Raw genomic sequence first — 15,425 nt, forward strand, 5'->3', positions numbered from 1 at the left:
AGCTGGGGTCATGGAGAGCTTTCTTCATCAGACAGGGAATCCATTTTTCTTCCTCTCACAGCAGAGCAGCAAGGGCTGATCAGGTCAGCCTTGTAACACAAATTCAACCCTGCCTGAAAAGAAGTTCTCCCCTGGGCTGCCAGGGAGCTTCACTCTCACCAAGGGATGGGAAGGAGGAACAGGAGGCCCCCGGGGCAGCAGCCATGTATTTCAGCAGTGTGATATTTATCATTTTAATCGGCAGTGTGGCCAATCAAAAGTTTAAGTCTAAGACACAGGAAAACAGAAGAAAGGTCACACAAGAGCAGTGAAATGATCAGAGGCTGAAAGGGCTTACACATATTTAAACCTTTTCATCTTTTCTTGTATCTCAGCTGAGCAGGCATTGCTGAGGAATGCTGATACTGCCATCCGAAAGCAACAGTCCTCAGGGAGGAAAAGGGAGTCTTTAGACTAGTTCAAGGGCTTGTAACTCAATGTGACAGGAGGAATTTTGAAAGGCAAATGTGGGTTAAACAGAAAAAAAAAACAAAACACAACAGTGTGCCTCGTAATGTCATTTGTTAAACTGAAATGATTTCTCACGGGGAGCAGGAGAAGCCCAGGCTCTCAGGTTGTCTGTATGCTGGCAAAGGAACACACTTTTGTGTGCTTTAGGGAAGGCAGGAGGTGGTGGTAAGGAGCTGGGGCAAATATGGAGTGATGGGCTGGCCCAGCAGGCTCTCTGTCTTCCCGCTTTCTGCCTGTCAGAAAGAATGGGCAGCACCTGTTGCCTATCTTCCATGACATCTGATGGTTAAATTTGACAATATTAATGGAAGAGAATTCTGCTGCTGCTGTATGTGCTGGCAATTAGCAACTGGGAGGATGCTGAAGAGTCGTGCAGCAAAATCAGGTCCCTGGAAAAGCTGATGCAGCTTTACTGCATGCACTATGCAGCTCAGGGGGCTGCATGAGAGATGCCTTGGCTGTTTCAGAGATGCAGATATTATGCCAAGCTTCCTAATCATGTCTTTTATTGCTGACAGGCACATGGTCAGGACATTGCAGTGCCTGAACACTTAATTCAGGAGCAATAGGTGCAGTATGTGCCTCTGAATTGTCAGGGGTGGGGAAGAACAAATAGAAAATGTACCTCAAAGCATTTTATCTTCTTAAAACAATTTAAAACGTGGTTTTAAAAGTAGACTTGCTGGCCATTGTGTCACTGATCTGAGTGCAGAACTAGGGAAGGCAGCCGCACCGTTGACATTTCCTTATGTGCGGTGACAACAATTCCTGTGCCAAGCAAAGAGGCATTTTGGAGTAAGGACTGTGGAAAGAGCAAAGCTAATGCAGACAGGTGGTAGGAACTGGTAGAAACCAGACACCAGTGCTCCTGGCCTCATCCTCTGCAGATTCCTGGCAGCCCCAGGGCACTTGACCTTGTGTTTGTTTATAAGCTGAAGCAGGAAAGCACTCTGCCCTCTCTGGCTCTGCAAGGAGAAGTTCAGCTCATGGTGCAGATGAGCCTGGAGTGGTACAGGTGAAAAAAACATCTGGGAATTGAGCTGCCTTCCCTTCTAGAGTGAGCAAATCAGTTTGAATAAGCACTGTGATGGTCCTTGAGCTCAAACTCTGAGTCAGAAGAGCCCTCCTATTCTGAGGCTTAAAGTCATGTGAAGTTCTGGCACGAGGTTAGCTGGATGGCAGGGAATTAACCTAAAGCAGCAGCCCCAGATAAATACAGGACTGGGAACCAGGCTGAGATAGCAAGGCACTTCACAGGAGTGAAGGGTGAATTCCAGTGTCCTCTCTAATTATAGTAGCTCTGCGCTGTTAAATCTGTCACATGGATCACAGGACAATTTAAAGCTCAAGGGTCTGATGCCATGTGGTGGCACAGTGCCCAGCAGGGGAAGAACACTTGGGAAATAAGTTCTCTGGGGTGGATATGGTGAGATGTGGATCTAGCTACCACTCCTCTGCCATCAGAGCCCTGTCAAAGGGGGTAAGCAATTCATAGTTTGAATTGAAAAACAAAACAAAACAGACTTTGTATTATGATTTCCCTGGAAGTTAAGTCGGTAAAACTGAAGGAGAGAAAGCGTCAAGTGAGAGAAGCTGGGAAAGGAAACATTCAGCACTAAGACTGCCACTGAATTGCCTGTGGCATGAAAACGTATCTATAGAAAGACCTTGTATTCTTGTGGCTTTAGAAAATACCAAGAGAAACATTTCAGTGTTGGTATGAGTACTTTCAAAGAATTATAATGCTTAAATATACCTTTGCAAAGTAACTATAGTGGCATAAAAATTCCATCCATGCTAGGGATAATTGCTGGATAGTTAAACAGCTGGTGAAATTGTGGTTTGTTTTCCAGCAAGATCTAGCAGAAAGTTGGAGGAACCAGGATGTCACAGGTGCAAACTTTGTCCTTTCTACTTCATGTTTTTACTAGTTTAAACAGTCTCTTATAATTACAACTTAGTAATAATTTTCCTGGATTTTGCAACTATGTGGTATATTGTTATAATGTTGGTTTTGCTTAGTACAACTGTTGCCTAAAAACAAGAAATAAACCCACTAATGATAGGACAGATATGATCCTTCCCAGACTTGAAAAGCATGTGAAAGTCAGGTGATACAAACATAACAAGACACTTGCAGCACTGGTAACCTTCTGAAAGAACCTCTGCTTCTTAGAGATAACATAAAGCTCTTCATGACAGGCATGGCAGCTGTATGCATGTGGAGTATGCTGCCATATGGAAGCTGAGGTCATTGTTAAATCTTACTTATTTTACTGTCATTAAGCACATCACCACTTGTCCCTTAAATAAATCATACCCTTTGTTGCCACACCCCAGAATAAGTTTTGCCTGTTTCTGTGATGCCAGTGAACTTGTTGTTTTTTAGATTGTGATCTACTTTAGCTCAAGCTCTTAACAATGTTTCTACTTCCTAAGTGGCTATTTCTGATTTTGTGCTGGTGGATTAGACTTCCTAGACACAGTGTGCCCTTGATCTTGCAGAATTTCATCCTTTTGTTGAACCATTCCTTTGGTTCTGAGAGTCATTCTGAAATCTGTTCTTGTCTTCAGAGTGCTTGAAACTCTTCCCAGGCTGAATCCTCTATGTTTTAACACTGCAAGCTCTAATCTGCTCAACAAGTAATTAATGCAGGTGTCCTGTGCTATTAATGAATAGTCCTGTGCTAAAAAGATTCCTGATTCCACAAAGGAATTGTCCCTGAATTTGTCAAGGAACTATTTTGAATGCAAAGATTGAAAAATATATGATTCCAGTTTATAATTAATTTTCCTGTTTGCTTAAGAAAATACACCATAAATCTTTATTACAGTCAGGTTTAACATATCCCTGTTTGTTTGGGTTTTTTGTTTTTTGTTTTTGTTTTCGTTTTTGTGGTTGTTGTTGTTGTTTTTGGTTTTTTCCCCCCTTACTTGCCAGCTTAGTTATTCCAATAGAATATTGGATTTATTTGAAACAGCTTGTTATTGAATGCCTGCTTTGTTGGCTTGACCAGCAGTTTACAGAATGAAAGTGCTTATAAACTGATGATTTCGTATTTTGTTTCCCTGTCTGTCTGACCTTTTAAGTTCAGTTTGCCAATCGGAAAATCATGGCACTGTCAGAAAGGAAGGCGATGAGGGATGATGCGAGAGATTTCTTAGTTATAGTTCTTTAGTACCTTCAGGGAATTTCTTTAGGATTACAACTACTGGCTACTTGAGAATACGTGAACATTTTCCATCCTATTCTTCCCCTATTACCCACCACGTTCTTCACTCTCTTTTTGAGATTAATATTAGCTCTCAGTTAAGCAAAAGGTGAAGATTACACGACACGTTCAGACTTTATAATCTTCCATCTGCTTACAACAAAAACTGTGGACAACATTGGCTCCTGGGTCTGTGTACACAAAGATGGTGGCATGCCAAAAGGAAGACATGGAATGGTTTGAGCTGCCTGGAATGTAAAGACAGACCATGGCCACGAATGCAGAGGTTGCATTTGGGTGCACAGCTGATGTTTACTTAAATCAGAAAGGGGCTCAGGTGGCTTTCAGGAAAGGTTTGAAAGGGCCAGCCAAGGAAGGAAACATGATCCTACGGAAGATCTCCTGTCACTCTCTGAAGGTTTGTAAATAGCTTTGACCAGTAATGTGTTTCTGTAGCAGGCTACACTTGCTGTCACAGTGTTACCAGATTTCCTTACAAGTTCACATTCAGGATCTACACCTAAAGCCACTGAGCTGGTGTAACCTTGTCCTGATGACTCAATAATATTTTAAAGTCTTTTCCACTTTGTTCCTTTAAGCTTCATGCTCAGGTACTACCCTTCCTTCTGCAGCATAAACCCATAAACCTAACCTAAAGTTTGTTGCATGTACCAGATAATGTAAAAAACTGTAACGGTGTGTAGTGCCTTATCAGTGTTAAATCTTTAGTGGGATGTGATCTGATGTGATGATGCACCATCCTGCTGCCATTTTGCCTCAGCTGCCTCACACAGTGACAAACTGCAGAGACACGGGGAATGCCTGCTAGAAACAAGGCAGTGATCAGCTGCTGCCTCTGCTGCCTTTTCCTAAGCCACAGCCATCAGCACAGCCCTGGATGTGGAGAACAGACTCCTCTGAATGAACAGCTCAGGCCTGCAGCTTCTATGATGAGCTACAAATCCCCCTGATGCCACAAGGTGCCTCTGGGACTACTTGAATACTGCTGCTAAGCTATAATTAATTGGATGTTAATTATTATGTTTGGCTAGGAAAAGATGAGTGTGAGGAAGTGTATCCAAAGGCTTCTAGCAGGAGCCAGCTGACTGGTCTAGGCAGCGAGGTTCTGCTCAGTGAAACAGCAGCACGTATCCCTCTGAATTACAGTCTACCAAAAAAAAAAAAAAAAAGAAAAGGTGCTACAGCTAAACATGTTTCTGGTTGGTGGACAAGGACTTTCAGTCTGTCACTAACATAGGAGATCCATACAATTGGATTTGAGAAATTTGAAAAGCTGAGCTTTCCTAAAAAGAGGAAAAGTAGAAAAACCCAGTGACAAAGTTAATTCTGAATGTTTTATTCTATTATTTCTAGTTTAATTGACATTTTCTTTCTCGAAACATTTTGAAGAAAAACAATGGGTACTCAATTATTAAATTAACTGCTTAGTTTTTGTTATCACCTTGTGATGTTTGCAAAGCAGCTCTCATTGCTGCTACCTCTGAGAGATCTACACTTAGTCTAATGGTAACAGAAATAAGTTCACAGAGCCTCGGAGAGAAGGTCAGACAATGCACAGGTAAATAAGTGTACAGGAAAACAGAAAGTAAAGGAAGGTGGGAGAGATTGGAGAACCATAGTGAAAGTAATAAATACATTCAGCAGTAGTTTCTATTCACAGAACTGGGCAGGTGATAAGTCTTTGACTATCAAGCAGCTACATCAGGGATATCCAACATCTTCAGCAATGACAGGTAAAGCCTTTGAATGGCAGCTTCTCTTTCTTCCTCTTTTTTTTATTCATCCTCCTCCTCCATTTAAAGCCATCTATAGGATGGAACCACATTAAATTCCTGTATCCAGAGCCTCCTCCAGCAAGTTATGCCATAAGTCTACTACCAGCTGTTCAAGAATCATCTCCTTTTCCATACTTTGAATGTGACCTTAATTGGTTTCTAATTTTTGTACTTGGAAGGGGCTGTGAAGAATTTAATTCCTATTACCCACAAGCAGTACCAGATAATAATCAAGGCTGGCTGGGACTTCATTTCAGCTTTCATTTAGTCTTCTGCTGCCTCATGCCCTTTCTACTTCCAAATAGTGACTGCATTTACTTGGTTACTTTCATGAATTACCTAGAGGGGTTTCAGCCTTCTTGTGTGACTTTCAGCAGCCCAGAGTCACAAGGAAAGCAGTGGTCTGGACATCATTGGCCAGCCAGCAGCAAGAGTAATAATAAGTCCTAAGTGGACTTCAAACAGCCTTAAGCCCAAGGGAGAAATACTCCTTCTTGTTAACATAAAACTTGAAGAAACTGGGTAGGAAACAGATGTGCCTGCTCATGACCCCCATGTGGGAAGCCCGTGTGACTAAAAGGGCACGACACATGTTGGTGTTGCCCTTGGATAACACAGGAACCTTTCGAAGAGTGATTGCTGTCTCCTGGATCCCCTCCTGGCTTTTGCTTCTCTTCTCCCAGTGGTCTGAAAATGAGACACAGGGAGGAGATTAGTGCCTTGCACTAATACGGAGAACACTCTTTAGGCTGCAGTATCAGTGCCAAAATGAACATCTCTTTCTTAATGGGGTGCTCTTGCCCCTTCCCCTCCTCTCTGTCCAGTGCTCTCCCTTGTTTTTATCCCACTGCAAGACGGTTTTCAGGGAGTCAGACTACCAGAAATCTTCCTGCTGCCTTTGTCAGGGCTAGTTTTTGCTGGTTAAGTTTTATGAACCAGCTCACTCTGCAGAAGACTGACTGTTGGCAGGAGCAGGACTGCTTGTTCCCATGGCACCTGTTAGAGCACTGTAACTCATTAAGAAATTAGCAACGTCAAACGTTAGATGGCACATTTGAACGCATCATCCTTAGCAGGTAAACGTTATGATTCACAGGCATAATCACAAGCGCTGGCTCTAAGTGCTCCGTCTACTGCAGATTCTCCGGTGCCTGCACCATCTTCTCACGGACCCAGATGCTGTGCAGACTGGCGGTACGCACCTCTGTAACCTGAGGAAAAAAAAAAAAAATAGGCTGGGCTTGTGCTACGCTAATAGCTACACTGTAGCCTTTCTCACCATGGTCTGCAGGAGTATCTTTCCCAGATTGGGGAGACTGTACAGTGTTGCAGTTTGAGGAGTAGGAGGGAGGACAGCAGCGTAAAGCTATGATGCCAGTGACAGCATGTGCAGTGATTATTCCAGGGGTATTTATCTACTCCATGAAAGTGACTAAGCATTAAAAAGAGAAGTTTGTCCCCCTAGAGCTGATTAATAACAGACACTGGGTGTATCAGAGACAGCATCTAACAGTCCACAAGGGAAACAGGTAAGGGGTGGAAGTCCGAGGGTGTGTGGGGGTGACAAGCCAGGGAAATGCCAGCAAAAGGGTCATACAGCCCTCATGTCTGCCTGGCATGGCTGTGGAGTTGCAGGGTAGGGCTTTGTGCACAGGCACTGATCCAGCAGTGCACAAATCTGCCAAGCACAGCCACCCTCTGTGTTAGAACACCACTGGGTTTTCATCTTCAACTTCCAGGTGCCTTCTGCATTTCCAGCACCCCTTGGGATAATCTGTTGCCTTCCCTGCAATCATCTAGAAGACAAGCTGTGACAAATCCTGCAGTTATGTAAAACAGAAAGGAAGCTCAGCCTCAGGGATCTAAATGAGTACAGCAACAGATCAGGTGCTCCTTAAGTGTTTTTCTCCTCATTCTTTGCTCATCATGGCAAAGAGAAAAATGCCTATTTCTACAAGACCTTACCCATGGCTGTGCCTCCCAGGCACAGAAGTGTAACAGTTTTTAGTCTGTTATACACTGTATAAATAAAAGAGTCCGATGGCTGCATTTAATCTGTCGCCTCAGCTTCAATGTAGTATAGACAGATAGTAATTATTTGTGTATAGGTGTATTTAGGGATAAGAGATAATAATGACTGGAGCATGACACAAATGGTATGGAATAAGGGGTGGAATGTTCTGGTTTGGGTCAGGATAGAGCTAATTTTCTGTTTTGTAATTTTGCTTTCAGGTAAGTCTTTTGTAGGTAGCTGTGCCACTCAACACGGACAAAATCAGGGTTGTGCTTTGACTGCCTTCACAAAATGGCTTCCAGATGAAGTAACACGTCCCACACCAGGATTAAGGCTGCCGTCGGTTTGCTTCCACAGCGGCAGCTCCAGCCTACCCGTTCCGGTTCCCTACCCGTGAACAAGGCCGATACCCCGGCGGCCACACCCGCTCCGCGCACCAAGGAGGGGGAGGGTCTGGGATACAGAGGGGAAAGACACCCACCCCACCACTCCTCCGCAGGCAGGGCTGAGCTCCCCGCTTCTGCCAGCGGTACCGGCCCGTCCTGAGCCCCGGTCGCCCCCCTTCCCCATTCCCAGCCCTAATCCAGATCCTCTGGGGAGGAGGCGGGGCCTCCGCCTCCGCCAATCGCCGCGCCGCTCCAGCATCACGCGGGCGTGCGGTGACACACGGAGCCGCCTCCATTTTGCAGCGCAGCGGCGAGGCGGGGCTGCAGTCCGCAGGCGGCAGTCGTAGAGTGAGGAGTGAGGTGGTCGCCAGTCCAGCTCCCACTGCACCGCGTACCCGTCCGGCTCGGCCCACACAGAGTTCTGCGGCCCAGGTTCGTGACAGGTGGGGAGTCCAACGCGCGGCGGAGCGCGGGGGCTTCCCTGCGAAGTGCGGGCGAGGGCGTCGGGGGAACGGTGGCGCCGAGGGCTCCCGGCTGTGCACCCAGCCAAGGCCCGATCGGCAGCCGTTTTTCTCGTCGCTCTGTTTCACTTCAGTCCCCTCGGCGGTGTGGGTTCCCGTTGGCGTCGCGGTTGGGTGCGGCCGGGGCCGCCATTTTATGGCAGAGCTATGGCGTTGTTTCTTCTTCCCTTCCTCGCCCGAGGAGGGGGCAGAGCACGGCTCGTCGTGACGTGGGCGGGACTGCAGGCGCAATGCCGCGTTCCCATTGGTGCACGCTAAGGCGGATCCACCTGGCTATTTCCTATTGGTCCGGAGCGGGGGCGAGGCTGTGCGGCGGACTGCGGCAGGGAGCGCGGCTGCGCGGGGCGGGAGTGCTGAGTCACCGGGCGGGGGCTGGGGGTGGGCACCGACATCGGCACCGGCACCGCACCAACGGGCTGGGCTCTGTGTCTCCGCAGAGAGCTCCGCGTCTACAGCCATGAGCGGCTGCCGCGTCTTCATCGGGAGGCTGAACCCAGCCGCTAGGGAGAAGGATGTGGAGAGGTTCTTCAAGGGATACGGCCGTATCCGGGACATCGATCTGAAGAGGGGATTTGGTTTTGTGGTAAGTGCGCCGTTCCACAGGGCTCTGAGGTCCCCGACCGCCGGCGGTCGCTCGGGTCTCAATGTGTGTTTGATGTGCACGAAACTATTTTGGAGATAACGCCTTTAGTTGGCTTAGCTACCTATATTGTGACAAGTCAGAATTTATGAATTTCTTCAAGATGTTAGTGGATGTTTTGTTTGGTTTGTGTTTTTTTTTGTTTTTTTTTTTTAACTATTTGCTTTTGCTGATGTTTTTTGTAGGAATTTGAAGATCCAAGAGATGCAGATGATGCTGTCTATGAATTGGATGGAAAAGAGCTTTGCAGTGAGAGGTAAGGTGCTCTATTTCATTAGTATGCAAGCATGACTATCTAAATAGTGTTAATGTTGATTTGCGGTGCGTTATCAATATTTTTTTATGGAAAAGTTTTTGGAAGTTACTTTTTTTTTACTCTCTGTAACTGCAAAGAAATACATAAGAAAAAAAATGTAAAAACAAACGTTTTTCTATTTCTGTGTTTTTTCCTCAGGGTTACAATTGAGCATGCAAGAGCACGCTCTAGGGGTAGAGGCAGAGGGAGGTACTCTGACCGATTTAGTAGCCGCCGTCCACGTAGTGACAGGAGGTATGTATAAATTTGAACTGACATAATATAAAAAGCATTACTATGAAATCATCTGATACAAGAACTTGAGCTAGAATGAGATATTAAAAGGTATTACATGCCTCTTCAGTCTGGCATTTGATGTGGCAGTAGGATAGTGAGGATTGCAAGTACTTAAAACTGACACTGAATTACTGAGGGCATCCCAGAATTAATTTGTAGCTGTAACAGTAATAGGTTGATGACATTTATTGGTAAAGCCTTTAGCAATACTAACGTATTAAAGAGTCACAATTGTTTATTTCCATACAGAAATGCCCCGCCTTTAAGAACAGAAAATCGACTCATTGTAGAAAATTTGTCTTCCCGAGTCAGCTGGCAGGTTTGTTGAAAAACAGTTAACTATTTTGACTTCGTTTAGTGGGTATGTAATGTAATAATTTTGTAAAGTGGTTAATTAAAAATTAAACATAATTTATTAAAATGTTTGTAATTAGTGTAAAGATAATGTAACTTAAATAATTTGAATGAAAACTAGTTAATATTAACTTATTATAATAATAATCATATGTATTTGAGGATATTTTTTTTTCTTCATGTTTTTAAAATCCATTTTAACCACATATTAAACCCTTTATTTGCCAGCCTATCTGTGTCGTTGGCCTTATGACGAGGAGTGCCTGTGGGTTATCCTAACCGTTCTGTCTTGGTCACTCTTGGTCGGGCCTGGTTGACTTTCCAGTCAGCTCCTACAATGTCACTTGGCCACCTCTAGATCTGTGTTTGCCGGTCTAGACGTAATCGATGCACTCCTTAAAGTGCCACATTGCAGCGATCCCAGAGCGTTAACGAGATCTGATCCCTAAGTTGAGAGCTGTTCTGCCTGTAACGCTTCCGAATAACGAGGTCCTGGTCGAAAAGAGTTGAAAGATACGAAATTAGGTGGTCGTTGGAATCCTGATCGCAGTAAAGTGGTCCTTGGTAACATCAAGCATAGAGAATGTCTGGATCCATCCATAGTCTCCTGATAGGGAGGGCAGTGCGATTAATGGCTTCCATCGACTGGGTAGTGTTCGTCAAGTGGGTGGCGAAGAGCCAGTCGGGCAATTATCATGACGGTATCTCCGGTCGCTTAATGCAGTTTGCTGCTTGGCTAGCCTAGGGAAATATTAATAAAGGTAAAGTAAACTATATTTTTAATGACATATGGGGCACAAAATAATTGGTGTTATGTAAATGTAATTTTGTATTCACATGAGACTCGTAATGTAAATGGAGACTGAAATAGTACAAAAAAATATATGGGTAGTATTTGACACAGTTCAGTATATATGCACATGTACTTTTTTTCCTTTCTCTCTCTCTCACTCTCTTTCTTACTTAATCTGTATAATCTTTGTAGGCAAATATTTTCCTTAATGATAAGGCACTTTAGCATTTTGCCTAAAGCTTTTACATTTATTTCGTGCCCCGATTTAGATAATGCAATTTTGATAGAATGCCAGTTTCTTTTGTTAACTATTGTTAAATAAGTATTAATTTCACTTCTTCGCATAACATAACGGGTCTTGTGTTAGGATCTCAAAGACTTCATGAGACAAGCTGGGGAAGTAACCTTTGCAGATGCACACAGACCTAAGTTAAATGAAGGGTAAGCCTGTAAAATTTCTTTAAAGCTATAGAGTAATATTTGCATGTATAATACTTGGGGAGGGAAGCTGGCTATGTTCAGTGCTCAGCAGTGGTTCATGGTTTAATTTAGCTACCCTTTGAAAATGCATTCTCTGGTATCCAGGGAGGGGAATTCTTCAATTCATGCTTGAGTTATGACAAGGGATGACTATGCTGAGCAGTGTGAGGTTTTGAGATTTTTATATATATATATTATATATATATATATTTTTTTTTTTTTTTTTTTTTTTCCTCAGAGTATGTCTTGCTCTATCATCAAAAGCACAACTTTGAATAATGACCTCTCTGGGGGTTGTTTTGCTTTGTTTTATTTTCTTTCGGTAGGGTGGTTGAGTTTGCCTCTTACGGTGATCTAAAGAATGCTATTGACAAGCTTTCTGGTAAAGAAATTAATGGAAGGAAAATCAAACTAATTGAAGGTGGCAAAAGGCACAGGTATGTACTTCTGTTCTCTTAAATATTGCTTAAATACCGACTAGGAAATCTTTGAACTTGGTGACCAGGTGACTGGAGACCTGGATGGCCCGGTTAGTGTCGTCGTCCGTGATGTTTGGTTGCCAACACACATGCTCCTTGTTCCTGCAGTCGCTCCAGGAGCAGGTCACGGTCTCGCAGCAGGAGCTCGTCTGGCTCTCGTAGCCGTTCCCGTTCCCGCAGCCGCAAGTCCTACAGCAGGTCAAGGAGCAGGAGCCGCAGCAAGTCGCGATCTGTCAGCAGATCCCCCGTGCCAGAGAAGAGCCAGAAGAGGCGTTCTTCCAGTAGATCTAAATCCCCCTCATCTGTGGATCGGCAGAGGTCAAGATCAAGGTCCAGATCTGTTGACAGTGGCAACTGAACTATTAAGTAACTTTCCTTGGGGGCCCTGTTTTTAAACCATACTTGCTAAAACTTGTGGTAAGTATGTGACTTTCTGTAGGGAAGGGTTTGGATGGGAAGCGGGGGGGAGGGATGGGGGAACTTTGTAGATGTGGACCATGGTGGGAAGGGTTATTGATTAATTGTATTACATGTTTTTTGATAACCCTTTTCTTGCTCACATTTTTTGTGAATGTCTGAAGTGTATAGTTTGTGTATATTGGCAGAGCTCTTTATAACTAAAGCATACAACTTACAATTTTTCTGTACTCCAAAAAGAAGTCATCCAAACACTTGATTTCCGAGAATATTAAACTGTGAATAGCAACTTGTAACGTTAGTTTAATGCTTCAAATTAAACTAAAGAGCTTTAGGCATCTAAGAGCTCCACATGTGCTGTACATAAAGCTTTATTTCAGAGGGTATTTTTCTGTGCTTTTGAACCATTGTTTCAGTTATAGGTCAGCAGATTAAATGCTGGTCAGTACTGGTAATAAAACTTTAAAATTAGATTTTCATTTAATATGAATTGCACTACACTAAGAAGATACCCATTTCACTGCCCTGTGGTAACGGTATTCTATAAACCACCCTAATTCTTGATACTTAAGAATTAAATTGCTCAAATAAAGTCTAAAGAAATGTGTCTGCTTTTTAGTGTTTTTTTTTGTTTGTTTGTTTAATGAAGTGTTTGTGACCACATCTTGTGTTTGGACAGGTTTAAAATGTTTCTTGAAGATTTGGTCTACAGCCAGCGAGATTGATCTGAGTTTTCAGCATGGGAGAGAATTTACTTTCTTTTAAATGCATCATGGTTTCTCCTTTGGTATCTTATGTTTTGAAATAAGAACCTTGATATTGGGGAGAGTCATACTATCCAAGTTCATGGCAGAAGGTGGAATGGACAAGTCATTGAGGTTTTAATCATAGATAAAAAGCATGAAATCTAAATGTAGTTGGCAAGCTTCATTAATGTGTTTGTGTATGTGCATATCAGAGAACATTGAGGTGCAGATAGAGCATTTTTATAGGCATTAGTCCTTCCCAGTAGCGGTTTTTAAGTTAGGTGGGAGTACTACAGCCTGTGTTACAGTGTTTGCTGTTTACAGGGGCAGCAGCCCTCTGCAGTCAGTGTTTCTCAAACCCTTTCTCGTGTTACAAGAGGGAGCTTTGGAACTTAATGTGTAAAAAATGTCTTTTCTTACAAAGTGCTTTACAGAGCCACTCCAGTAATCCACTTGAAACATTTAAAAGATCTTGAGCCTTGCAATTGGTCCTGGGAAGTGCAAGGTGAGACTGGTCAGAGTGGCCTTGGGGGAAGTTGTCCCTGAAGGCCCTGATGCCTTCTCTCCCTAATGTTGCACAACTGGATGTGTCCTCAAGATGAGAGAGGAGAATGAGCTTTTGTGCCTGGTGTCTTACGGCGTCACTCAAACTGCCAAGCACTGCTGGGAGCAGGCAGTGGGAGGTGGTCAGGTTGATAGGCTGTTAATCAGATTACTGCTACTCATCTTAGGGGAGCTTCATTCTCTGAGGTGAGTAGTTCAGGTGCCAGATCATGTTAAGAGGTGTGGGGCAAAGGCAGCACTGACACACATCCTGGCGCAAGGTGCGTTACCTCAGATCAGTTGATTATTCCTGCTTTCTTGAATGACTCTGGGCATCTATGTTCAACTGGGATTTAGCTCCAACAGGAACCCAGGTGGCTGAGGCACCTTGTGATTGGAAAGGGGTGGGGTATTGGACATCTCCCACAGGTTAAACATGAAGTACCACCTGCTTTATAAATAGCTGTTAAACCACACACTTGCCTTATGAGCAGCAGGGGCAGATGCCTAGGTTTTGCTTGGGGAGCTTACTGTTGTGATGACAAGCTTCCACTTTAAAACAAACTCCCAAGCTTTGTTTTATGGTGAGTTAGCATTGACTTCTGGCCAGAAATGATTCCACATTTATTTAATGTGTGTTCTTGGTACTACACTGTTTGTTCTTAAGATGGATTACTTCAGGTTAGAGTGCACACTTAATATATTGGAATTTTCATACATCATCTTGGGTCTTTGTAAGTGAAATTGCATTAATCTTAAATGATGTGTTTGAGAGGTGCTTTCGGGTAAGTGAAATTGAAAAGGAAGTGATGCAGGCAGTGGTTTTTCATATGGACAAAACGGGGGCAGTCATGAGAGCGTGGCCCTAAGCTGTCCCAAATGTTTGTCATGATGTCTTGGCAGTCACTGGAAGTCTTCCTCAATGTCAGGCAGGAAGGGGCTTTGTCTGGAGCAAAGTCTTTGGGAAGCAACTACTGGAGTGCAGATAGCTCTGTGGTGATTCCCTTGGCATAAAATGAGGAAGTAGGTAAGTCTTACATGAAAGTGCTGGAGACTGTGAGGCAGCTGCAGCATGTGAAGTTTGGAGGGGTTGTGGTAGCCTCTGCTGCAGAATCTGTTGGTATTGTTTTTCTTGTTTCCCACTGTTCCTGCAGGATCTTGAGTCTGGTTTCATTTTTTGAGCACTAGCTGCATCCCCAGCTGCACAGATCATTTTTGCTGCATCTGAAGGAAAATAAAAATTACGTGGGAATAGGCAGTTCTGAATCCAGGTCATAGAAAAATCATGACATCGCTATGATGGATGTTGCTGGGTGATCTAAAGCAAAGGAATGAACTTGGAAGTTCTGTCAAAATATTTAAGTTGTTTTGTTTCCAGTCACTTAGGAATCAGATCCTGAAAAAACAAAATTTTTATTATCTTGCAAGCACCTGTATGGCTGTTTTCAGTATCAGCTGCTGGTTTTTATTCCAAATAAACATCATCCTTTGGCTATAGCTTTAAGAAACAGTGAAGTTCTCCTACAGCAGCTGTTCAGTTGTGTCTCTGTCCCTGTGTTTCAGCTGCTTCTCTGGGGACTGGAGAAAGCTGGTCTGAAAGCATTAGAGAAATAGCTAGTGGAGGATCTCATTCAGCAGTGCATTCTCCAGCCATCTCTGCAGGCATGTGGCTGGGCTTTGTCATTATGGACCTGTTGAAGTTGGAAAAGATGCTATCTTGCATCAGTGCTGTGTATCAATTTTAGTTAAACTGGATATATTTATGTACTTCTTTTATGACAAGAGTTCCATGTGTTCCCTTCCTTCAGCTGCAGTATGCAACAGGTCTGTCCTTTTCCTCCTCCCCCCATTCCAAAAGAGGCACCATTCAGTGACTCTCAGCAGCTTGCAGTGAAGCTGGAGTTTGTTGCAATCAAAACTGACTGATGTTCTTCAGTAACTT

The 15,425-nt window shown here is 43.7% G+C and overlaps 1 protein-coding gene across 4 annotated transcripts; it reads left to right on the forward strand.

Moving 5' to 3' along the window:
- Positions 1-8,207: 8,207 nt before the first annotated feature.
- Positions 8,208-12,801, forward strand: SRSF5 (serine and arginine rich splicing factor 5). Of its 4 annotated transcripts, XR_011726014.1 has the most exons (9): positions 8,208-8,350; positions 8,877-9,022; positions 9,265-9,335; positions 9,534-9,629; positions 9,921-9,990; positions 10,254-10,786; positions 11,186-11,259; positions 11,625-11,735; positions 11,886-12,801. XR_011726014.1 is itself a non-coding variant. In XM_071744495.1 (8 exons), exons 2-8 carry the CDS (start codon positions 8,897-8,899, stop codon positions 12,133-12,135), a joined length of 798 nt encoding a protein of 265 aa, XP_071600596.1. In that variant the 5' UTR covers positions 8,208-8,350; positions 8,877-8,896; the 3' UTR covers positions 12,136-12,801. The 4 variants fall into 4 exon arrangements, 2 of the variants coding, with proteins under 2 accessions (XP_071600596.1, XP_071600597.1); XR_011726013.1 differs by having other exon boundaries at positions 10,254-11,259; XM_071744495.1 differs by lacking the exon at positions 10,254-10,786.
- Positions 12,802-15,425: the final 2,624 nt, after the last annotated feature.

Source organism: Heliangelus exortis, chromosome 5 (assembly GCF_036169615.1).
Source record: "Heliangelus exortis chromosome 5, bHelExo1.hap1, whole genome shotgun sequence".
Classification (NCBI taxonomy): domain Eukaryota; kingdom Metazoa; phylum Chordata; class Aves; order Apodiformes; family Trochilidae; genus Heliangelus; species Heliangelus exortis.

Excerpts from the sequence above, each read along its gene's own strand:
- SRSF5 (XM_071744495.1), top strand. The coding sequence starts at position 8,897 with ATGAGCGGCTGCCGCGTCTTCATCGGGAGGCTGAACCCAGCCGCTAGG. Across the intron at positions 11,260-11,624 it reads AGACCTAAGTTAAATGAAGG|GGTGGTTGAGTTTGCCTCTT; the intron begins GTAAGCCTGTAA and ends TTCTTTCGGTAG. Across the intron at positions 11,736-11,885 it reads GAAGGTGGCAAAAGGCACAG|TCGCTCCAGGAGCAGGTCAC; the intron begins GTATGTACTTCT and ends TTGTTCCTGCAG.